The sequence below is a fragment of the Nilaparvata lugens genome, chromosome 3, assembly GCF_014356525.2.
Source record: "Nilaparvata lugens isolate BPH chromosome 3, ASM1435652v1, whole genome shotgun sequence".
In the NCBI taxonomy this organism is placed as follows: Eukaryota; Metazoa; Arthropoda; class Insecta; order Hemiptera; family Delphacidae; genus Nilaparvata; species Nilaparvata lugens.
The window spans coordinates 7,535,662-7,562,040 of NC_052506.1; the positions used below are offsets into that span (position 1 = coordinate 7,535,662).

Here is a 26,379-nt window from a genome sequence, read left to right on the forward strand (position 1 = left end):
GAGATATTACTCACTCACTCTTCAACCCTCCACAGAGCATCATTTCTGACAATGATGTTCCACAACTCGGAAAGCAGACAGTCTTTAGATCAGCAGAGCTCTTCTCCCAAAAGACTTTCGGAAACCTCTCAGTCTATCATATCACGGAAATGCAGGTTAGTGGATTATATTCGAACAATAGAGTGTGTTAGATCGAGTTTGAATACCGTACCGTACGTTACTATCTTATGTACCTTAATTATATTGATGAGCTTCAGCCGATTGTAAGTGAACAGATTCTATTTTCAGATCAATAGAGTTTGTCCTCAAAGGAGTTTGAACTCCTTTTGATGTTGTCTTTCAATTTATTACATGACAATATATAATGAGTTATTTATTTTTAACTTCTAGCTGGTTTTTAAACTGTGTTCACCTGTTCACTATCACGATTCAATTAATAATATCGGGGCACCGAGCTTTGCTCGTTATTTTTTATTGACCGAGCGAAGTGAGGTCTAAGATTCAAGTCGACGGTTTGGCATTTCTCTTAATGTTTATATGTTTATATGTTGCGTAATTACGGCGAAACACGGTAATAGATTTTCATGAAACTTGACAGGTATGTTCCATTTTCAATTGCGCGTCGACGTATATACAAGGTTTTTGGAAATTTTGCATTTCAAGGATAATATAGAAGGAAAAAGGAGCCTCCTTCCTACGCCAATATAAGAGTAAAAATCAGACTATAGAATTATTCATCATAAATCAGCTGACAAGTAATTACACAGATGTGTGGAGAAGCCAGTCTATTGCTGTATTTCCATAAGGTCTACAGTTTCAATCAGGTACTTGTGGATGAGAATACTCTGCGTGAGGTCTACTGTTCACAGAATTACCGTACTAGTTTATTGATAAACAGAACACAATTCTCTAAAATAATCGTGTTCATATTCACAGCTGGCTATATGTCATCTTATGAATTTCGGGGATGCGATATTTTAATTTTCACATACTCACTCGCTCACTCACGTTTTTACCATCCACAGCTGTTTCAGCCAAGGATGAATTATCCTTTTAATGTCGTTCAGCGAGTTTCCCAAGGATGAGACCTAGTGCAATCGAATTTTTATATCATAAACCTACTATGTTCCAAATTTTGTGAAAATCGTTAGAGCCGTTTTCGAGATCCGTTCAACATAAATAACCAGATATAAATATATATACAAATTTAAAAATACAGAAATTGCTCGCTTAATATAATAGGATTGTATGACAGGAATTTTATTGATGGCAATAATTAAAATCAATAAGTGTTTGGTACTCTCAAGCCAGTTACACACACATCGATTTTTGGACGTACGATTTCTTGCCGTCCTTATAAATTCTATTAGATTGAACACAATCATGATGTGAAACAAATTATGTTTGTCAAGTTCCGGTTGAATTCATGAGGACGGCAAAAAATCGGAGTGTATGTAACTGGATTAACTAGACTTATGCGTCACCGATAAACTAGTATTAAAATAAAAATAAACTAGATACAAACGATGAACTACCAGGTAAAGTAGTATAAACTACGATAAACTAGTACTGTATAGGCTTTTGAATAAAGCTACCTATTGAAACAGGTAACCGTTGATGAAAAAACCAGGTTGGCATATAACAGCTATGCCTATAATACTTCTTAAATCTTCATCAAACCGCCTTTCAAGAAACCAGGATGGTGAATGTTATCTTGAACTGCTATTATTTAACCTTATTTATTATTTATCTAACCTTATCGTGGACTTTCTCACTTATAAAATATTTGGAAGAAAAATAGCACAAGGACTACCTTTATTATTTCATCTTTCAATGTTATTACATTAGTGTCATTTGCATTGTGAATAAATAAAATAAATAAATATTTAACCAACTCATAAATTAATATATTTTTACATCCACCCAATAATCATTGTAACATTGTATTTCATTTAATTCCATTTTATTTATCAGCATTTACATTCTTTATACAGTAGACACTGTTAGAACTGGTGCCTAGTCAATTTTAATAACTAATTAATGATAAGTGATCGAGAAATTCAAATATTTTCAGAACCCAACAGTCATCAAACGACTCCAGTTTGAAATGCAGCATTTGCAAGCGCTTCATTGTGGAGCCGAGGGTTTTGCCATGTCTGCACACTTTCTGCACGCGATGTCTTCTACCCTTGGCAAAACAAATCTTGAGAGAGAACTCGCTAACCGATCTGCATTCAACAAGTTCAAGGAGTGAGTTAGATATTCAAATATTCATAATCTATTTATCACATTGTTTACAAGTGGTACCTGACTTGAGCAAAGGCACTACAAGCTCAAGTCCAAAACTTTCGCATTTCCAATTTGAACTACACAAATACATGTGTAGTGATTTATGTTATATACATGAAATTTATATAATCTGATCTATGGTCTGCAAGCATTATCTCTTCGAAATTTCTACGATAAAAAAGTGAAACTAACCACTAATAAAACTGTCATTAAAGTCTGTATAGACTAGGCCTATCTATTTCAAACTAATACTTTTTGGTTAAAAAACTAATATAATTTCATAAAATTCATTCACAATATAGGAACATATCGTGTTTTTGATTATAATATTATAATAGAACAATAGTTCTTTTACTTCTTTGGTAACACATAACATTGTTTAATTTCAAATCAAAAATCAATTCTAATTCATTTTACACACTATATAAATTGATATAATATGATAAAAATGAATATTAACTACGGTATTTATTAAAAATAAAAATATTTATTCAACAGTATTCACTATTACTTGACAGTTTATTCAAGTTGACAATAAGACATTTGCTGTTCACTGAGAAAATTATTGAATAACTTTATTCTATTATTTTTCCATTTCACTTATTTTTTTCCATGAATGAATCGTTCATTCAATAACATTAACATTATTGACCGAGCGAAGTGAGGTCTAAGATTCAAGTCGACGGTTTGGCATTTCTCTTAATGTTTAAATGTTTATATGTTGCGCATTTACGGCGAAACGCGGTAAAAGATTTTCATGAAATTTGACAGGTATGTTCCTTTTTAAATTGCACGTCGACGTATAGGCTACACAAGGTTTTTTCAAATTTTGCATTTCAAGGATAATATAAAAGGAAAAAGGAGCCTCCCTCATACGCCAATATTACATTAAAAACAGACTATAGAATTATTCATCATAAATCAGCTGTCTAATGGACTATAATACTACCCGTTCAAAAACATCGAACATCTCGAAAATGTATCTTTCCATCAACGTTGTAGACAGTTGCAGCCAGACCTGATAACAGCGCTCACACTCACATTCCGGGACGACACGTCACGGTACGATAGGACAGAAAGTTCTGTGGTTATATAGGATTTTTGTAGACATTTTAAATTGATAAATAATTTATCATTTTTTGAGAAAACATAACAACAGGTCAATGTAAATTACTGAGCGCGAGGTCTACTGCTCACAGAACTACTAGTTATATCGCTATGAAATTACTCGTATAATAAAGTTACTCGTTTGTAATAAGAGATACGGTAGACATTGTTCTGTTGCATTATAAAAACCGTAACATTGGTAAATTTATAATTATTTTTTTCTACATAGAGTTTATATTCCTTGTGTAGAGCGTTGCGGTCCTACTATAATAAAGTATTCACAATTATTTAAGATAAATGCACTCCAATAGGGCTTATGCTTAGGTGTGTCCATCTTTATTTCGCTTTATGTTTTTCTCCTCTAAAGCAAAATAAAATAATGTTAAAATGAGTTGTTTTTCAAAGTTGATTTTCATTAGTACTTTTAGCCGGTACAATCTTTTGTAATAATATTATGTTGTGCGAAATAAATTAATTTTTGAATTGAATTGGAAAAAAACTATTTTAACAATATTTCCAGTGCCATTCGGACTATTTGTGGGAATCATTCAACTTCTATGACAATGGGAAAATTGTTATCAATCTTACATGAATCTTGAAAATTCAATTAATATAACCTATGCTAATTTCTTTTTAGTAAATTCGTATGGCTTTTGTTGTTAAATTTCTTCTCACAATGTCTTTGAAGAGGAAGTATTTGATGCACCTTATATATATTCTGGATTGGAAGAGGTCGGTATTTATTATTACATTATTCATAAAAGCCAATTATAGCGGTTAATAATGTAAAGTTAGCTTATTTATTGAATTTGGTTCTCTTTCTACAGAAATTATAAATTTCCTCCTGATGATATCATAACTATACAACTCAAAGGTAACACCTCAGGCATCAAATGTATCGATTGAAAGCGAAAACTCAATTATTGAGGTGTATTTTCATGGCTTCCTCAGTGATTTTGTTTAACATTCTCTTCTATATTTCCATATCTCCAACAATATTTTTCTTGTTTTCCCAATATCTTGGTTGAAAAAAATTGGAAAACTTCCCTGCTATTACATCCATTTTTCAACGACCCTAACATTATATTTGTATGATTTTCAAACTCCGCAAATTCATAGGTTTATAGTATAAAATGAATGAATTATTCAACAATACTTTCAGTCAGTAAAAAATCAGTCAGTATGGGCATTTCAGTTGAAAACAACACTGAACAATATGAAATTGAAAAGTGTTTATGATTTGGAAGTCATATGTTACCATAATATGGAAACAAATTGTGATTTTACTACTGTAGCCTGTATAGCTATCATTCATTTTCAAAAGTGAATAATTATTAGATTTCACTATAAAATTAGCTGTTGTAGGACTATATTCATTGTTTCCATTTTTTATAAATTCATTTCAATCATCAAAAGCTTTCCATAACTACATAATATATGCTAATATGAGCCTGCAGTTCTTCAAGTTTTCAAAAAATATCTTGCTTATCAGTCATTACTCATCCAAAACGGTGTGTCTTAAAATACCCAACTGCCGACCTTTTTTGTAGCAATCATCAGGTTATTATAAGAATAAGAATATTCCAGTGTAATCTAATCAATCCCGGAAAATTTAAATAATTTATCGTTGAGCGTTTATTTTCAAGAACAAAACAATATGAGATCATACATTCTTCAACCAATAGACACCAACAGCACCAACAGACACTAATCCAATCAGAGACCTTAAAGAGATAAGGTCTCATTAGTGCATCTTAAAGGTCTTTGAATCCAATAGACACCAACAGCACACTAAAAATTGTCATCCTATCCTTCTACTTGTCTCTGAGTACAACCAGAAAGATGGCGGACCTGCCGAAAGATCTCGTTGTCACAGTAAGGGGTTAATTCATTTATTGGAAGATATCTGACTGCTTGTCGTTTTTTCTAATAGCAAAAAGTGATTCAATGATAAGCAATTCGTGATGGAAAACAACATTGAAGAATTCTTCAACTATTGATTGAAAAATACACAAGAAAAATACACAATATCACTGACGGAGTTGAAACTATATGCTGCGTTTACACCAAAGTTATCGTTTACACCAAAGTTATTAACAAAATCTTTATTTTTCCGTCCTTATAGATTCTATTAGATTGAACGGAGCTTGACAAGCACATATGTTCATCATGTGTATGATGAGTTATGAATCTATATAAGGACGGAGATATGAACATTTTGTTAATAACGTTGTTGTAAATGCAGTTTTAATCTATTAGGGTATGTTACGGTACAACATCATGTATAATAATCAAATATTAACATAGTATTATATCATGGAATACTAAATCAATAATCCTATTATATTGAGCGAGCAATTTCTGTATATCTGTTTATATTTTTATATCTGGTTGTTTATGTTCAACGGATCTCGAAGACGGCTCTAAAGATTTTCACAAAATTTGGAACATACCTAGTGTGATATAAAATTCGATTGCACTAGGTCTCATCCTTGGGAAAACTCGCTGAACGACATTAAAAGGATAATTCATTCTTGGCTGAAACAGCTGAAACTTTCATCGTCTGTGGATAGTAAAAAGTGAGCGAGTGATTCTGTGGAAAATCAAAATATCGAAATTCATAAGCTGACGTATAGCCAGCTGTAAAATATAAACACGATCATTTTAGAGAATTGTGTTCTGTTTATCAATAAATAAAAATAACGAGCAAAGTTCGGTGCCCCAATATTATATTATTATTACAGTATTTTTACAATGTTGCAGGTTCACACGGCCATAAAAGTTGCAGTGATCACAAATCAGATTGTGATAATCTGAGTGGCTCAAACAGCTCTGGAGCGTCCAGCTGTGAAAATGATAAAAATTCCTTGTCCAGTGAACAGCAAGTCTCCAAAGCTGTGCAGGTATCAAAAATCAAATGAATTAGCTTAATTTGTTGTACCCCAACCACCTCTAATATTAAGAGATGACTGTGGTTCTATACTTCTACTCAACACTAAATTTAAAAATAAGCGACATTCATAAGTGAAACTAACTCACTTGAAACTAAATGTGAAGGATTCTATTTTGATTTTAAAAACTATTTGAGTGGAAGAAACCTATTACTAAACGATGATAAAACAAAATTTGTCCATATCACTTGCAGAAACTCTAATATTAAGAAATTAGATGAACTAGATTATAAGAATGAAATTAAATTTTTGGGAATTTGTCTTGATAGCGTGCTTACCTGGGAAAAACATGTATTAAAAATTAGCAGGAGGATTAGTTCAGGAGTTTATGCACTTAGAAGGCTGGCACCCATTTGCAACACAATAACTTTAAAATCAGCTTATTGTGCCACTATACACGCACACATTGCATATGGAATTGAAGTATATGGAGGGACAAGTTTAGCTAATTTAAACAAAATACTAAAACTACAAAAAGAATCGGTAAGAATAATTTTGAATATTAATAATAATCAACAGTCATGTAGGTCACTTTTTAAGAAGCTAGGATTTATGACTGTGTATGGCCTTTACATCTACGAAACAATTTTACATGTAAAAAATAACGAGCACTCATTCAATAGGCAATCAAATGTTCACGATTACCATACAAGATATAGAAATGATTTCATTATAATATGGAACATGGGAGAGAAAAATTTAAACAAATTCCAACATATATGGGAATGAAATTCATGAGGTACCTCCCGAGTAGCATCAGAAGCGAAAAGGATAGGGCAAGATTTAAACTCGAGTTGAAAAAGTACCTAATAGAGTTAGAAACTTTTAGTTTTGAAGAATTTTACCGGGGGAATTAGCGATACATTACCTACCTTGTTTGTTATTGTATTGTCTCTTTTCTGTTGTGTTTCTTTCTATCTTCCTAGTTTTATGTTCAGGAATTAGAAGTATTGTTTAATGAGATGACGCATTCATGTGCAATATACATTGTATGTCTTGAATAGTGAGATTGATTGATAAGTAAAAATTGCTGGAAAACGTCTCAAAGTGACTTTAATTTTAGAAGTAAGTCTGAGTTTCTTTTCAAGTTTTAAAATGTTCAATATTTAATACAGTATTTTCCAGTTATCAGTGATGATTTAGTGAAACATTTTCATATATTTAATTTGGTTTTCAACTTATCTAAATTCTGAATTTCTAGTTTATAATTATATATTTTGGACTCAAAATTGGAGAAAACTTATGAAGAGATAAACATAATTTAAAGCTGGGTTTACACCAAAGTTATTAACAAAATGTTAATAACTTAATCCTTATAGATTCTATTTGATTGAATTTGACAAACACATATGTTCATCATGTGTATGATAAGTTATGTTCAATCTAATAGAATCTATCAGGATTAAGCTATTAACATTTTGCTAATAACTTTGGTGTAAACGCAGCTTATTTTTGGTCAATTTCCAACCAAAATTAGGAGAGGAGCAGTTTTGGGCTTTGAGTCTCTTGTTCCTTTCCCAATCATTCATAGTTGAGAATTATATTGTATCTATCAATGTATGAATAAATAAATAAACAAATATTCATATGAAGGTGTAGATGAAAAGGTCCCCACAGATTTTTCTATATTCGCAAATTAAGATTTTTCTAGCAATCGAGGCGTCTCAGACACATATAATAGACAGACCTGCACATTTTCCTCTGCTTATGGAAAATTGGCATGAAAAATCCATGCCAAGTAGCTTTTAATTAAACAGAAATTGGAAAATACAGCATTTAAATTGTTTCATTGTATTTGTTTTTGCATTGAAACTATTCGATGTGATTATTTTATTTTTAAAAGTTTTATTGTACCGTAATAGCAAATGTGGATTTTTGAATTTTCTAAATAGATTGAGTAGAAAAGATAAACAAGTTTCAATGTGAGCGGTGGAATATGACATCTAATGTCAATCTTTTATCCTGTTGTATATCCATACTTTTTCACTGTTAAAATTAAACTTGAATAATTCAAAATTATTTTAAAAAAACACTTTTGAAGTGAAAATGCACTCACTTTTGTAGTGACGATCGTTTCGACCTGTTGTTGGTCATCATCAGACTGTGGGAATTTACTCAGATGACAAGGCTATGCGTGGTATGGGATGAAGGTGGTGGAATATAGGTTGTGGTGGGGGTTGGGTTGGTTGATACTTAGTGAGAATAAATTACCGCCTCACTAAGTATCCACCAACCTAACCCCCACCACAACCTATTCCACCACCTTCATCCCTTACCACACATAGCCTTGTCATCTGAGTAATTCCCACAGTCTGATGATAACCAACAAAAGGTCGAAACGATCGTCACTACAAAAGTAAGTGCATTTCTCACTAAGTATCAACCAACCCAACCCCCACCACAACCTATTCCACCACCTTCATCCCTTACCACACATAGCCTTGTCATCTGAGTAATTCCCACAGTCTGATGATGACCAACAACAGGTCGAAACGATCGTCACTACAAAAGTAAGTGTATTTTCACTTCAAAAGTGTTTTTTAAAATTCAAGTTTAATCTTTTATCTTCTTTTTCAAAGGTTATTGTGTGTCCCGAATGTAACTCTGAGAATGTGCTACCTGCTCTTGGAGTTTTGGAACTGCCTCTGCATTATCTCCTCAGAAGCAAGATGATAGTTGCTTTCCAACAGCCTGCAACCTGTGATCTGTGCCCAGGTGAAGTAGTGGTGAGTTAAAATATATATAATATGATATTTATTTATTTATTTATTAGTGGACAGAATCACAAATCATATAAATATGATTAGGAAGGAACAACAGGCTAGGCCCAAATCTATTCCATTCCCAAATTTTGATAAATATGATATAATAATATATATATGATATTGATAATATAATAATCTAATAATCTTGAATGAACATGTTTTCAATTTGTCTCAAAAGATGAAATCTCTATAAAATGTACATTGTATCCTGTACAGGTAGGTACAGAAAAATCTAGAACCGTACACAAGATGTATTTATTCCGCACGCAATAAACATTTCTATAAAACATTGTGAATGAAAAGATTTCATAATTATAACCGTAGCTACATAAACTCATTCCAGATTATAAATGAATTACAAGAAATATAACTCACAAATAAGGTGCAAAATGAAAAATACTCACTCCATTCCAATTCAATTAACGACATTCATAAAATTTTGAAATGCATATTGTTCAACATACAGTTATTAGAATCTATTCATATCCAAGCAGCAAGTAAATGATTTGAAAGTGCTTGAAACTAATTGCCAAATTGATTTCAAATTTTTCACCACTTTTTAGGGCAAGTTGAATAATTTTAAAGTACTTATAGGTAGGTAGGCTACTATACATATTATATTTATCACTTATGTAGTAATAATAAGGGTCCTAGGAATAAAGATTAATTTTATGGATAACATGGCAAAATGTTGGCACTGCTAGCATAGACAAAATAATGTCTGATCACTAGCATTATGGATCGATATTATAGGAAATGAATAAAACATTAACTGTTCTTTGTTGTTTTACTTGATGAATAACAATGATAGCCTACAACAGAAGATTTTCATAAAATTTACAATATATTATAGAATCAATCCGGGATTTTTTTTAATTTTCACTGGTTTGATCTGATTTTCAGGCTACCAGCAGATGCGAGGACTGCCAGGTGACATTGTGCACTTTCTGCAGTGATGCTCATCAGAGACAAAGAGAGAGTTTGCTCCACGAAGTCATCTCACTTCAGGATGCTGCAGATGCTAATGCTCTAATTCCTAGACAGGTGACTAATTTTATTTTAGGAAGCTCCTCCTTTCAACATAATGGAATGAACATTGTTCAATTCAGAATATAGAGGCTATAATATACGCATAAAGGAAAATAGCACATATAATATGCTATCATTTCTCTATGATAATACACAATTCATTTAAATAGAAAACAATCCATTTTTAGCAGTGACGATATTTCGACCTATTGTTGGTCATCTTTGCCAGTCACTGCTGAAAAGTGATCTTCATCAGCACCGTTTCCACTTTGAAAGTATTATTATATTCAAAGTTATAATAATTAATAGTGGAAAAGAATAGATTTACAACACAGTGTAATCACATAATTTATATCAAAATTCAATTCAATTTTGTATGACTTTTATAAGCATATTAAATGGAAATTAAACGATTTAACAGTATTTATAATATTAATGTTCACATAAATTTATTATTACAACCTACAATAAGAGTATTTTTTCATAAAATTATTTCTCAATGAATGTGTTTGCAATTCAACACCTCAACCATAGATATTATAGACTCACTTGTTGAAAATCAACCAGATGACTGTTCATGATGTCTATATTTTATACATACGTATTATATATATACGGTAAATGAAATAAAAATAGATTATATTTAATATATAAAAAAATCAATTTAAATTTGAGAAGAAAGAAAAGATAGATCCATTGGAAGAAAATTAGACAATCGGCTTGTAATAATACCTATTTTTATAATTTATTAATAACTAGCTGGCCCGGCGAACTTCGTACCGCCAAACAGTTAATGCATCTCATGACAAACTTTAGCTGGATGCACACCTGAGGAGGCACGATGCGGCATTTTGCATCCAGGTGCTTCTTGCTTATTTGTTTGAATGAAAGAACTCACACTCACTGATTCGGACATGGCATGTAACAGTGTGATAAGGCAATCTCCATAAGATCAACACTTTGTATCACCAAGCCGCGCCTCCTCAGGTGTGCTTAGTATTTGCTTAAATCTGATGCACTATTTTTTTATGAAAATTATCCATCAATCAGTATTTTATATTTCAATATGGACTTCCTATGTTCTAGTTGTACAGCAGTTTGCATTTTTAGATATCGTTGAATGCACCTTGCTGGGGAATTGAATGGTATATCTCCTTGCTGCTGATTTTCCCGTGCATATTCTAAATTTACAGCATTCCGAGTTTTACGACCCAAACTTGGACGTCGTTTGCACCGCGGCATTATTTCATTTCATTTATTCATAGATAATAAATTCAATGCAGGTAAAAACAACAGGCATTCGCCCAAAACTGCTTTTAACCTTAATTTAGAATACACGGTCTAGAGGTTATGTAAATAATAACTTAATTTACACATTATTTTGAGTCCAAAAAATGTATGTACTATAATACTTTTGGATTTATCAGATTAATTAATTTCAAAATATAAATACAAATCAAAATCTTCCTTCACAATCACAAAAAAATATTAAAAATTTCACTTAAATCCACAAATTATACTCATGTTCAAATTTTAAACATGTTAAAATTATTATTAGAATTGAAATTTTGTGAATCAGTAGAAAGAAAGAAAATGGAAAAACAGATCTACCGACGGCTGTTGGATGACGCGATGATTATAACAGCTGATTTTTATTTTTGTGTGAGGCCAGCTCCTCACACTTCTCCTATAAGGATTACATGTAAACTTTGAAGGACCGTAGGAAAGAGTCCTGGAGTCGGATTATAAATTTGATAGACCAAAAACAATCCTTGATGCGGATTTTATATCATGTTAAAATTTCAACTCAATCGGTGCAGTACTTTTAGAGTTTTTGAAGCGTACACAAACCAACTTAACATTTTTGTATAGGGTATATAGATTATTATTTTCATCACACCAGAACAGCCGGAATCGCTTTTTACAAAATGTTTTTGGTAAGAAAAAGAAATATAAATAGGTACTGTTAAATCGTTCAATTTTCATTTAAAATGATTATACAAGTCATACAAATAATTGAATTGAATTTTAATATGAATTATGTGATTACACTTTGTTGCAAATCCATACTTTTCCACTATTAATAATTATTTAAACTTTAAGCTCATCTATTTTGCTATCCATGACGAATGCGAATTAATCATTTGTTTTTGAACTATTTTAAACGACACTACAGTCTAATATTTTGAATAATAATTATAGCACGTCAGTCAGTACTAGTTACTAATAACTACTGTATCATTCAAAATATCAGACTATAGTGTTATCATAATAGTTCAAAAACGAAAAATTTCTTAGGAAAATCTTATTTATCATTTATAACTTTTGCGACGTGAGCGCAAATTTATAATTGAAACATATTTTGAATCCTCCTTCTGTATAGGGCTACTTATTGTAATATAAATAGAAATCAAAATAAAAATCTCAGTACCCTTTTTGTATGATATGTAAGTGATATCACTTGAAAATGGTATCAATGTTGAAACATGTTGTGATAAAATAATTCAAAAAGGGTACTGAGATTTTTATTTTTATTTGAATCTTTTTTCTCGACAGGCGTTCTGTAAAATGCAGTGCCACTTGAAAATGACATGAATGTTGAAAGATGTAATTGTGATAAAATAATTCAAAAAGGGTACTGAGATTTGTATTCCAATTTGAATCTTTTTTCTCGACAGGCGTTCTGTAAAATGCACACGAAACGAGAGCTGCGCCTGTTCTGCATGGAGTGCAACATGCTAGTGTGTCGCGACTGTTGCATGGACGAGCATCGCAGTCACGCGTGTGACACCGCTGCCAAAGCCGCGCGACAGTTCTCCAATGCGCTCAGAGACGCCATCAAGAAAGTCCAGGTGTTGGCCAAGGAGGCATCGCTCAGCTTGTCTCGTCTGCAGAACTTAGAGCATCGTATACAGGTGATTTCTGTCAGATTCATCGATAATCATTAATGAGGCTATATCGAGGAAGGAATTCTCAATACACAGGGGGTGAGAGATGACTTAGGCTCAACTCACACTTACGCGACTCAGGTCGAGAAGAGACTCGACTCTAGTCGAGAGCATGTGTTTTCAAATGGGTGACATCGCGGAGACTAGAATCGATTGGTCTGAGTGTCACCATTTGGAAACACATGCTCTCGACTAGAGTCGAGTCTCTTCTCGACCTGAGTCGCGTGAGTCGCGTAAGTATGAGTAGTTGGGCATGAATATGGGAGTATTAGTTTATTCAACTAAATGTTATTAGAGACTAGCTGGCCCAGCGAACTTCGTACCGCCAAAAAGTCTATGTATCTCATGTCACACTTGACTTTATCTGGTGAATCACGAAATTTATCTGCCAATAAGAATTTTCATTCACATCTCAATACTGACTTCCTATGTGCTTAGTCATGCAGTCTTTATTATTCCGTGAACATATTCTTCTGAATCAATTAGTAGTAATATCTATGATTAAAGTGTCGAAAAAAACTTAGGTTAAATCAGTGTTTCAAATATTAATCTATAGCATTCATAGTTGTTGATTTGTCAATAGATGGTCCAGGAAATATACGATATACGACGAATCTCACAGAATACCATTTCTTCAATCCATTCTTTCCATCTTCCGTTTTAGGATGTATTACAAGTTTAGCTAAGCTAAATTTGAAAAATGTAAATTATTCTTTCATTCTTCAATAATTGGTGATGCAATATGAACAACTCTCTTTCATGAGTTGAATCATGTTTCTCCAAAACTTTCCAGTTTTGCATTGATAGGGGAGTGATAATATTATTTGTATACGTCTTCTAAGGAACCATTATCTACAGCTGGTACCAATCAACTACATTTCAACTCCAAACTACCGTATTAATACCAGTACACAATTTATCGACAGTACAGAATATTGAATAAAATTCAATGGACAATAATTCTTATAAATCAAAAACACGTGATCCGATAATCGATATACATTATAATATTATTATAAATGTCTATCTAGTAATAATTTACTAAAAAAATTGATTCCAAACACCGAAGACTGCACAAATATTCGAAACAAAGCAATGTCTTTAGAGCATGTAAGTCTTTAACCTGAGGCCGCACTGCTGGATGGTTACATACAGAATAGTCATTTTGTTTTCAGTCTGGGCGTATAGAATGAAATACATGGGCGGTTATGAGCAGTACACACTCTTGTCTATTATCTACTCTGTTGGATGACGCAATGATAATAACAGCTAATTTTTATTTTTGTATGTGGCCAGCTCACAAATCTTCTCTCACAAGGATTACATGCAAACTTTGAAGGAACGTAGGAAAGAGTCCTGAAGTCGGATTATAAATTTGATAGGCCATAAACCTGGTCCTGAACATAACGAACACAATTTTTAAAAAATCATCAAATTCGGTGCACATATAAAAAATTTATTGAATGTCAAAATTTGAGGCTCGATTTTTATTTATATAGATAATCATTATTCTCTTTAGGGCTACAACAATATTCACACTTGAAAATGGCTCTAATGAGTTGTTATTCTATAATATAAAAAGGTACTATTTTTGTGATAAGTAACTTTCCATTGAATAATTATTTTTGAGTTATTAGCCTAAATGTAGAGAATGTTGATGAATACTGGTAAACTGAAATACTATCCACTGAATAAAATTTATAATACCTTAACCTGTTTCTATGCTCAATTGTATTGTTTTTATAACTTATCATCTTCATTCTGTATTTACTATACTTAGATTACTTTCAATTACTATTATGTTTTCCACATACTTATCAACTTTCTTATGTATTTGTGAATTGCATGTACTGTATCTCTTATTTTTATTCATGTTGGTAACTTGCTTTATTCGATTGTAAATGGTAGTGAAGACTGTTTTGGGCTTAATGCCTGTAGTCTTATTTGTTCTGTAATAAATAAATAAATAATAGCCAATTGTATTACTAGATGTAGTATTGCAAGTAATACATGTGATGACGGTACAATACCTTTTGGTACCCCAATAATACTAGTACCTCATATACCAATGTATACATAATACTGTACAAATAAAGTGGGCCTAGGCCTTCACATCTTGCATAGACAGATACTAAGCAAAACATAAATTATTGTCATATATGAATATTTTCATAGAAGACAGGATCATATTCAAAATGATGGACCTGAATCTTTAAACCATATTCAGTAGAATACAGTTCCTATATAGGCTAAATCTCAATTCAAAAATATCAAGCCTCAACGGTTTTCCTTGATTCATTATATATTCTGTTGGACAAACATCAAATCAAATCAATTTATTCTCACAATTTACAAATAATACAGTACAGTTACAGGGTACATTTATTTACACCCTTACGTTGTGAGAGACTCACATTATGTAGCCTTTCATTCTTTATTGTTAAACCCACATTGAATGCTGCTAGCTTCTCTCATTTTGGTGTAAGATGATTGCCAACTTTATTCTCATAGCTCTACTAAATATATGAATAATGTTCTGTTCACAGTTGAAGTGCAATGATGTAGAGAAGGAGATTGATAGATTCACAGAATCGTACAAGGAAGCTGTTGAGCAGCACAGACAGTTTCTGAGACGAGAAGTGGATCAAGTTAGACAAAACAAATTGGCGGCTCTGAAATTGTGTCATGAAATTTTACAGACTCGATCGAATCAAACCAACCAGGTGGTCATGTTCACTCAAGACATACTCAATGAAGGATCTGATATTGAGGTAATAGCTATTTCTATGAAATACACATTTTAGTATCAAACATTCATGAGATTAATGAATTATATATAGAATAATTTTCCATTAGAAACTACAAAAACTTGAAGAGCATACTCATATAGGTCACACTTATTATTACAATAATTATTTATGATGTTTGTGAGATGAAACTGTGATATTCACGAATAATATCTTGTATACGGTATCAAAATATTGCTATTCCTTAGATTCCATTTCAAACGGTGAGTACCATACCTAGTTAATATTTCAATTAATTAACTGTATTGGAGTCTCAACCAATATTTATTAGTATAATTATTACTATTGCATTTGAAAAAAACTTTAAAGAGTGAAAGAACACTCACATTTTTTGATGTGGTGACGTTTTTCACATTGCGTTTTTCCATGCGACGTGGCTCACAGTTTTTAAGTAGCAAATACTTCAGTCTCTGTTTGGCTTGAAAATGTGCAATACCAGCACGAAACGGACGTCGCCATATCAAAGAATGTGAGTGTTTTTTCACTTAGAAGTTTTATTAAATAAGATAGTAATAATAATAGTGAAAACAAGATGGATAACCAACAACGGATTAATTATAAGTTGTGAAATCTTTAAGTTGTAAATCTTCCTCAAAAAGGAAGGAATGTTGTTCTGTCTATAGTGAGGTCCACGTTATAATGGCAGTAGAGAAAGATGGGAGAACAACGTTGCTGATTCTCTGTCTTGTCAATGCCTTCTATAGACAGTAGCTGATACAGTTTATTTATAAAATATTAACGGTTCATTCTTGTTTAAAATAATCAACTATATTTCATCAAGCAAGAAATTATATTTTTCAATAATTTCATAATAAATTTTCATAATCAAGATTGAATATTTTGTTAATTAATTATTAATTCTACATTTTTTAAATATGATTTGGTAACAGAGCAAAGCGAGAAAGAGATAGCGCTTTGTTGAATGATATACAAGGATAGCAATAGCATAGCTAATCAAACACTACTGCCATTATAACGTGGATCTCACTATAGGAGAAAAATCAACAAAGTTTTTTTCAATTATTGCGGTACATAGCCTATAGTAGCTAATCATCTTCTCAGAAATCTGAAAATGTTGAAATTATTGATGTGCATAATTAGCAGCCTAAAAGCAATCCAACTACAATCTCACTGATGAAATTATTGATTAATGAACATTTTCATTATTGCATCTACTTTTTAATTCAAATTTCATATAATAATACATAACATTTTACATTCATATTAATAATTTATGATCGAATACCGTATTGACAGTGAGCTGTTAAAACTCATCAAGTGTGAGATGACCACTTCTCTAGTTAGTGTCGTCAACCTACAGTGTGTAAAGCCCCGCACACACACATAGATTTTTGTTCGTACGATATTTTGCCGTCCTTATGAATTCTATCAGATTAAACGGAACTTGACAAACATCATCTGTTTGAAATCATCTTTTTAATCTAATAGAATTTATGAGCACGGCAAAATATCGTGCGAACAAAAATCAAAACAAAAAATAATATTCAAATTGAAAATAAACGTACGTAATTAATGATAATGAAGAATTGAGATGAATAGAATGCAATAATGGAAATAAGTATAATCATTTAATAGAACAAAAGACCTGGTCGTAAAATAGAATAAGAATATGAAAGTGTTGAAGTCTGTATATTAATGTCGAGTTACTATAGATAAAGTATCATTCCATCTGTTCAGTGGGGAGAGATGAGTTGAACTAGAATTTTAGGAAATCATAATTAGTTTTTTATCCTATTATATTAAGCAAGCAATTTATGTTTATTTGAATATATTTTTATAACTGGTTATTTTTATATTTGACTCTAACGATTTTCACGAAATTTGGAATAGTAGGTTTATGATATAAAAATTGGATTGCACTAGGTCTCATCCCTGGGAAAACTCGCTGAAGGACATGAAAAGGATGATTAATCCTTGGAATAACAGATGATAATTTCGTCGTCTGTCGATAACAGAAGATGCGTATGCCTATGTGTGGGAGATCAGCTGTGTAATCAATTAGCTTACCGTACCGTATCTCGCAAGAAATCTAGAAATTTTAATTGGCTCGATCAAAATAATCTGATTTGTTGACATATGAGATGGTTTATATCATAATATACAAAGTCGATCATTATTTTACAGTTCTAAGTGATTAGTGAGTGTTATTTTTTTATTCAATTTGGTTTGTAAATAATCTGAATTAGAACTTTTTTGTTTTTAAATGTTTGGACTGAAAATTGAACCTTAATTCGAGTGTATGGAATTATAGAGAAACAATAGCTTAAGTAGATATCCCGTAGGTATAGAGCGTTTATGTCGCAACTTTTACTATTATCTCAGGCCGATTACTGTCGATTTTTACTGTTTTGACCGGATAAGAGTGTATGAACGGCACAATATGAGAGACTACCAGCGTCATAAAGCTTCACGGGAAAGAACTACATGGACTATCAGCTTGAGATAACAGTAAAAGTTGCGACATAAATGCCCTATACCATGGGATATCTACTTATATGCTATTGTTTCTCTATGATGGAACATAACCTATTTTCTGGACTATTTATAGTGTATAAATCATAATTCGGAGAAGAAACAGTTTAGGTCTGTGCCTGTTAGTCCTTCCCCAATCATTTAAAGAATTTTGTTCTGTTATCAATAGTTTATGAATAATTAACGAGCGAAGCTCGGTGCCCCAATATTTGAAGTGAATCCTACACTCAAATTATTATTCTTGAAAAAACTTTCATTAATCGTACCATCACATCAATTTGTAATCCACTTTTTTATACCACGTTTTCAGTTACTGAGTGTCGTGAACCTGGTGTTGAACCGATTGAAATGGTGTGAAGACATTCCTCCGATAGCCGCATCCAAGGTGTCCGATTGCCTCTTGTTTTTGCCTGAGGAAAAGGCAGGTGTGGTGGACTCACATCAGATGTATGGCGTTATCACCACACAGTCTGTGTCACCCTATCACTGTGTACTGCAAACAGAAGGTGAATTCAGTTTCAGTTGACTAATTGACCGAGCAAAGTGAGGTCTAAGATTCATTGACCGAGCGAAGTGAGGTCTAAGATTCAAGTCGACGGTTTGGCATTTCTCTTAATGTTTAAATGTTTGAATGTTAAAATGTTTATATGTTGCGCATTTAGGGCGAAACGCGGTAATAGATTTTCATGAAACTTGACAGGTATGTTCCTTTTTTAATTGCGCGTCGACGTATATACAAGGTTTTTGGAAATTTTGCATTTCAAAGATAATTGACCGAGCGAAGTGAGGTCTAAGATTCAAGTCGACGGTTTGGCATTTCTCTTAATGTTTAAAAAATGTTTATATGTTTTTATGTTGAGCATTAACGGCGAAACGCGATAATAGATTTCCATGAAATTTGACAGATATGTTTCTTTTTAAATTGCGCGTCGACGTATATACAAAGTTTCTGGAAATTTTGCATTTCAAGGATGATATAAAAAGAGAAAGGAGCCTCCTTCATGGGCCAATATTAGAGTAAAAATCAGACTATAGAATTATTCATCATAAATCAGCAATTTATTGGACTATAATACTACCCGTTCAAAAACATCGAACATCTTGAAAATTGATCTTTCCATCAACGTTAGTTGTAGACAGTTGACTATAATACTACCCGTTCAGAAACTATCGAACATCTTGAAAATGTAACTTTGCATCAACGTTGTAGACAATTGCAGCCAGACCTGATAACAGCGCTCACACTCACATTGCGGGATGACACGTCACGGTACGATAGAACAGAAAGCTCTATGTCCATTAGGATTTTTTCTAGACACTTTAAATTGATAAATTATTTATTAATTTTTGAGAAAACATAACAACAGGTCAATGTAACTCACAGAGCGCGAGGTCTACTGTTCACAGAACTACTAGTATAAAAGGGAAAAGGAGCTTCCTTCATACGCCAATATTAGAGTAAAAATCAGAATATAGAATTATCCATCATAAATCAGCTGACAAGTGATTACACAGATGTGTGGAGAAGCCAGTCTATTGCTGTATTCCCATAGGGTCTATAGTTTCAATCAGGTACTTGTGTGGATGAGAATACTGCGTGAGGTCTACTGTTCACAGAACTACTAGTTAGACAAACTGAGTAGGCTATGTATTCAATTATTCTTGAATATAAACGGTACTCATTTCATGATTAACTTGAACTAAACTTCAACTTATAATAGAACTAGAAAACTATTGGTAAAAATCTAATTCCAAGGACATGATTGGAAAGAGGAATGAATTCCCAATAAGATTCATATAATTTGTTCCTTTGTTTGACGTTTTTGAACTTTTTATGACTGTTCAAACTGTTTGAAACCTGGCTTTGAACTCGATGAATGTACTTTTTTTTCAACTTTGAACGCTCAAAAAAAGTTCAAAAACGTCAAACAAACAAACAAATTTTATGAATCTTTTTGGAAATTTATTCCTCTTTCCAACCATGTCCTTGGAATCAGATTTTTACTGATAGCTTTCTAGTTATTAACGTTTTTCAAAAATATAGAAAAATATCTTGAAAACTAAGGTCGATATAAGAAAATTTTACTGGACATTTCTTGTTGCAAATTCAATGCAGGGTCTATGGTCTACGGATTGTCTATGGTCACCTTTTGTATGGGACACTCTGTATAAGGCTTAATAATTCCATTTCACACGATTTCGTCACATTCAGCCCATTTTTTCCTGTTAACAGGTCTGTTGAATTGTCGTCAGTATAGGAAAGCTGAATTTATATTGAAAACTAATGACTGTGATAAGCAACAGATTTGTCACGGAGGAGAGAAAGTCAATGCAGAGCTTCGGTCCCGAGATTCTCAGAGGTATTTTTTTTCTTCAATATTGTTTTTCATCACGAACTGCTTATTATTAAATCACTTTTTGCTTTTAGAAAAAACGACTAGCAGTCAGATATATATATTTTTTTAATAAATTCCGACCAACATCATGAAAAATAGCTTAAGCAAAATAATTCTAAAATACCTTATTATAGCCTACATGGTTGTTATATGATTTATAGTGAGACCCACTCTATACTGTTAATGACATCATTCAAAAAACGAATCTCCCGTTCCGGGTGCTACTGAACAATCAATTAAAGTGATTATTAAATTCAATTTAACTTCCAAATCCATCCTTCTCCCTAGCATCAGAATTTAATAGGGCTACTTTTGACTTTTCTCTTGAACCGACTAGACTTCTATGGTGACAAATGTCACTATTGGTTGTGACACAAGAATCAAGAACCAATAATTATTAATACATTCTAATCAATAGATTATTTAATCTTTTTTGAAGAATAAAACGAATTCTAATAATTAAAAATTCCACATTAATAGCGTTGATGCTTCCCTTTTCCAACCAATACTGAGAGTTTCAAGTGGATCTTACTTCTTACCTGTACAAAAGTGGTTTTAGTATAATAAACTGTATTGGGAATGCATCACAAATATTTTTTGATTGACTACTTTATTCTTCAGAATCAACATTATTTATTGTCACATGTTCACTCTGACCATAGGGCCACTCCATCACTACATATCTCACACAATTAAAAAATTGTATCCTGCATTCAAACTAAAAGTGTAGGTATTGTTTGTAGAATTCTACAGATGGAAATAAATTGGAAATTGCAATTGTTCAAATACTAATTAAATGAAATAGACTAAGAAATTGTCAAAAACCACAGATTTATTGATACTTAGAAAGACCGGTTTTGGTTATTACACCATTGTCTATCTCTGATAAGCTCAGATCAGGATCTGATCAGCGAAGTTTATCAGAGATTGATAATGGCGTAATAACCGAAACCGGTCTTTCTAAGTATCAATAAATCTGTGGTTTTTGACAATTTATTAGTCTTTTTCATTCAATATGAATAATTACCACAATATCAACTTCTCAACTACACAAAAAGCAAATACTAATTAATGAATAATATTATTATCAAACGGAAATTCCAATTAAATGCTGTAAATCACCCCGAAGACTTCTGCAACTGCAAATATTGACAACGGGGTAAACATCTAGATGGAAATTCGATGAGCGCTACTCTACAAAAATTATTTGTCAGCCCGGGAATCCAACCCAGTACCTCCTAATTGCCGGTCAGGAATGCTTACCCTTACACCAAACTGACAATCTCTGGATAGCAGCGCTCATTTACTACAAAGCCATAGCGGCCAGCCAGTTTACATATGAAAGTAAATTGGAAATTCCATTTATTCAAATGCTAATCAATGAATAATTATTATTAAACAAAAATCCCAATTAAATGCTGTAATTCACCCCGAAGACTTCTGCTACTGCAAATATTGACAACGGGGTAAACAGCTAGATGGAAATTCGATGAGCGCTACTATACAAAAATTATTTGTTAGCCCGGGTATCGAACCCAGTACCTCCTAATTGCCGGTCAGGAATGCTTATACCCTTACACCAAACTGACAATCTCTGGATAGCAGCGCTCATTTAACTCGCTCTTTTAGTGGAAAAAGAAAATTTATTTATTTCATAATTATTACCTACAACCAAAATTGATGATTGGGAAAGAATCAATAATAATAATTCATCACCCATTTTACTTATTATACTATATTATAGTTATTCTGCCTATAGAAAATTGATCATTCATTCTACTTATTTATATATGTTTATTTTTAGAAGGATTTGAATAGGTTGATTTTCAATTAATTATTTTGCAGGCAGATTCCAGTAAATGTGACAGACTGCGGTGATGGAACCTACATTCTGTCGTTTGTGCCAGACTCAGCTGGCAATCTAACTTTGGCTGTAACCGTCAAGGACAAAAATATTCAGGTGACTATAGAGACTATTTTATTCAGTAGAAGAAGATCTTCTCTTACTCAAATGAAAATACAATATCGGGGAACCGAGCTTCGCTCGTTATTTATTTATTGATAAAAATAACTCAATTCTTTAAAATGATTGGGGAAGGACTAACAGGCACAGCCCAAATCTGTTTCTTCCCCGAATTTTGATTTATACACTATAACCAAAAAGTAGTAGGTTATGTTCCATACACTTGAATTCAGGTCAAATTTTCAGTCCAAATATTTGGAAACATTAAAGTTCTAATTTAGACTGTTTACAAACCAAATTGAATAACAAAATAACACTCGCTAATCACTTAGAACTGTAAAATAATGATTAACTCTGAATATTATGATATACCATCTCATGTCAATAAATCAGATTATTTTGATCGAGATCAAGTATATAATTTATTTGAAATTTCTAGATTTCTCGCAAGATACTGTAAGCTAATTGATTACACAGCTGATCTCCCACACAGGCACACGCATCTTCTGTTATCGACAGACGACGAAATCATAATCTGTTTTTCCAAGGATGAATTATCCTTTTCATGTCCTTCAGCGAGTCTTCCCAGGGATGAGACCTATAGTACAATCGAATTTTTATATCATAAACCTACGTATGCTCAAAATTTCGTGAAAATCGTTAGAGACGTTTTCGAGATCCGTTGAACATAAATAACCAGATATAAAAATATAAACAGATATACAGAAATTGCTCGCTTCATATGATAGGATTATTCTTGTGCAATATACCTATATAATGACTTGAAAGATAGTGAAATCATTTAATTGTTGTATCATTTTCAGGGAAGCCCGTTCAACGTATCAGTCCACACCCTTCGTCCCCACCCAGGAATCTATCACTGTTGCACATTTTGTTCAACAAATGGAAGTAAAAGTATCACCTGTGCCTGTGGGGGCCAAATGCCAGGTAATTAACAACTATAATCACACAGTTTTCATTCTTTCAAAGCATCAATGTATATGACAGTCGTAAGGCCCATTGACGACTTAACTTATATATATTCAGACGTTCTGTCAGGAACTTCCCACCAATAAAAGCCTTACAAATATTATTATTGATGTTTATCGTTGATTGTCATCTTAAACTTATTCTCTTTATTACAATTAGCCCACAGCACCTTTTTACTTTCCTTGCCCTATTACCATAGGTAAGGAAAGTATTGCTTTCCAAAAAAAATTAAGGTATCCTAATTTCAAGTTTTCTATACGTTTCAAGGTCCCCTGAGTCCAAAAACATGATTTTTGAGTGTTGGTCTGTGTGTGTATGTGTAATTTCACAATTCACACAAAGGAAAAAGTACTCTGAAAACAATTATATATACGGTACACATAATATACAGAAGTCTGATCGTAGTTTCAAATATGTTTCCGCCAATCGTCATTATGTTATTCCCCTAAATTATTCTCGTTTAAGAATGGTGCTTACAGTTCAGTGAGCAAGGAAAGTTGTGTGAGAGTACCACACCAGATTTTTTTATCATCATAAGTGAAGGACAATCATGTATAACATAGTTTTTGTTATCTGTAATCGTATTTTTGTCATCCATAACCGTATTTTCATCATTATACAGTACTTGTATTTTTTTATTAGGTTAATTCTAGATGTTTTTCTATCAGGTTGAGAAAAATATGTCTCCTCGGTCTCCTATATTATTTTTTGTGTAGTTAAGAAGTTGATATTGTGGTAATTATTCATATTAAATAAAAAGACTAAAAGTTGTCAAAAACCACAGATTTTATTAAAAGAAGAAAGACCGGTTTCGGTTGTTACACAATCTTTGATAAATCTCTCTATTGCTCCTTTATTGAGTAGATTGTCGGATGTAGGTTAGTAATTTTCAACACTGTATCTCCAGTATTGTTTTTTCATTGGGATAAGATAAATTATATGATTTTTTAAATGATGGTCCCATTTCCATATTTGGCATTAATGAAAAATACGAGATCCATAAATATAAATCTGTAAAAATGTATATATTGTTGAGTAAGCCACTATTATTTCGAGATTTTATCATTAACAGTGAGATCTGTATGCCTGAAAAAATTGTTTATTCTAGGCAACTGTTTTTTTCTCATTTTTTCATTTTATTATGTTATCATCAATTGATCTTTCAGCTAAAACTTCTTATCCATTCTTTCATGTACAATAAGTTGATATAATGAGTGAACATGTGTAGTTGCCGGTATATATAATATCGTTGAATTCTCTGATTTAGTGCTATGTATTTTCTCTCAGTTAATAAAAACAGTATAAAAACTTGTAGTACCCTTTATTATTAAAAACTTTAAAATATTTTTTTAAATATTCAAATTTTTTGATAATAAAGAATACTACAAGTTTTTTACTGTTTTTATTAATTAGACAAAAGTAACCCTCATAAGTGAAGTGTTTTTTCTCTCACTTGAATGAATTTTATTTGCCAAAAACAAAATACAAAAAAACTTTGCAAAAAATAAATATAAGTATATGCTACTGCACTTAAACCAAGATACATACATTTATTTAATTATATATAATAACGAAATGATATCCTTTATATTATAAATAATAGTTATGAAATGAAGATTTGATTTATGTTCATATGCATAAGTACAGTAGGTGAGGCAAAAACACCGGCAAAAGAAAGATTCCTTGTGCACCAGTGTGAGTCGTAAATCAGCTCAATCAGGGATGTAATATATAAACTTGAATTTAGCGTATGAAGTGTTCGAAAATGTAATTTGTAATATGAAATTGATTATTGTATAAAAGTCAACGATTGGAAATAATTCAAGTTCAGCCATGATAGTTTTAACATCAAATTCACTGAACAAAATCTTACTATCATAAGTTCTAGGTTTCTTTAAAATTGTCTTTATGATGAATTTCTGTATTAGAAAAAAGTTTTTAATATGGGTATCGAAAGTCCCACCCCAAACTACTAAACCATATCGCATTAGGGATTCTACTAGTGCCGTATATAGGTACCTGTTTGTATACCTGTCGTATACTTATACGACCAAGTGATACCAGTGTTTAAGTTACTCTCTAGTGATACGACCAAAGACAATACAATATTTTTCTAAAATTGGTGATATATTATTCTATAGGGCGATATAAAATAGATAAAGAAAATTCGATTAGGCCTATGGATAGGATAGATGTTTATTTCACCAAGACACTCTTATAAAATACAGCTACTTTACTTCACAGACTGTGAAGATGAATTCCCGTTCAATTATTCAAATATGATGTCAGATACAAAGTTTGAAATGATTTCAGGCTACAGTGGCTGTGGACATGGTCACTTAGGTCACCCTGGACAAAGGCATTGGTCCTGCTGTGGAAACCTACTGCACAATTCCGAGTGTACTCGAGACACTACTGTTTGTCAATAAAATATTTTCACGCTTATGTCTTCAATAATTAAACAAGATTCTTCCCCTATGTCATTTCTTTTCCCATCATTTATATCCATATTAAACCTTGTTCTCGCTTCTCTCATTATTTAAGTTTCAAGTTTTTATGGGCCAGTTGAACATAAAAGTTACATATAGCCAAGTCACAATTCACATTGAAGAAACATACAGTAAATTACACAGGTACAACA

The 26,379-nt window shown here is 32.1% G+C and overlaps 1 protein-coding gene across 1 annotated transcript; it reads left to right on the forward strand.

Annotated features, from left to right (window-relative positions):
- LOC111060531 (tripartite motif-containing protein 45) lies at positions 1–26,183 on the forward strand. The gene is made up of 12 exons (XM_039422711.1): positions 1–155; positions 2,075–2,250; positions 6,160–6,299; positions 8,927–9,073; positions 10,016–10,156; positions 12,820–13,056; positions 15,636–15,860; positions 18,700–18,895; positions 20,623–20,749; positions 22,631–22,745; positions 23,573–23,696; positions 26,052–26,183. The coding sequence occupies exons 1-12, from the start codon at positions 52–54 to the stop codon at positions 26,165–26,167; spliced, it is 1,848 nt and encodes a 615-aa protein (XP_039278645.1). The 5' UTR covers positions 1–51; the 3' UTR covers positions 26,168–26,183.
- The last annotated feature ends 196 nt before the right edge of the window (positions 26,184–26,379 follow it).

What these genes read in the sequence shown, in the direction of transcription:
- LOC111060531 (XM_039422711.1), top strand. Translation starts at nt 52, where the DNA reads ATGATGTTCCACAACTCGGAAAGCAGACAGTCTTTAGATCAGCAGAGC. An exon ending in AAGTCTCCAAAGCTGTGCAG is followed by an intron (nt 6,300 to 8,926) that starts GTATCAAAAATC and finishes TCTTTTTCAAAG; the next exon opens with GTTATTGTGTGTCCCGAATG. An exon ending in CGGTCCCGAGATTCTCAGAG is followed by an intron (nt 20,750 to 22,630) that starts GTATTTTTTTTC and finishes ATTATTTTGCAG; the next exon opens with GCAGATTCCAGTAAATGTGA.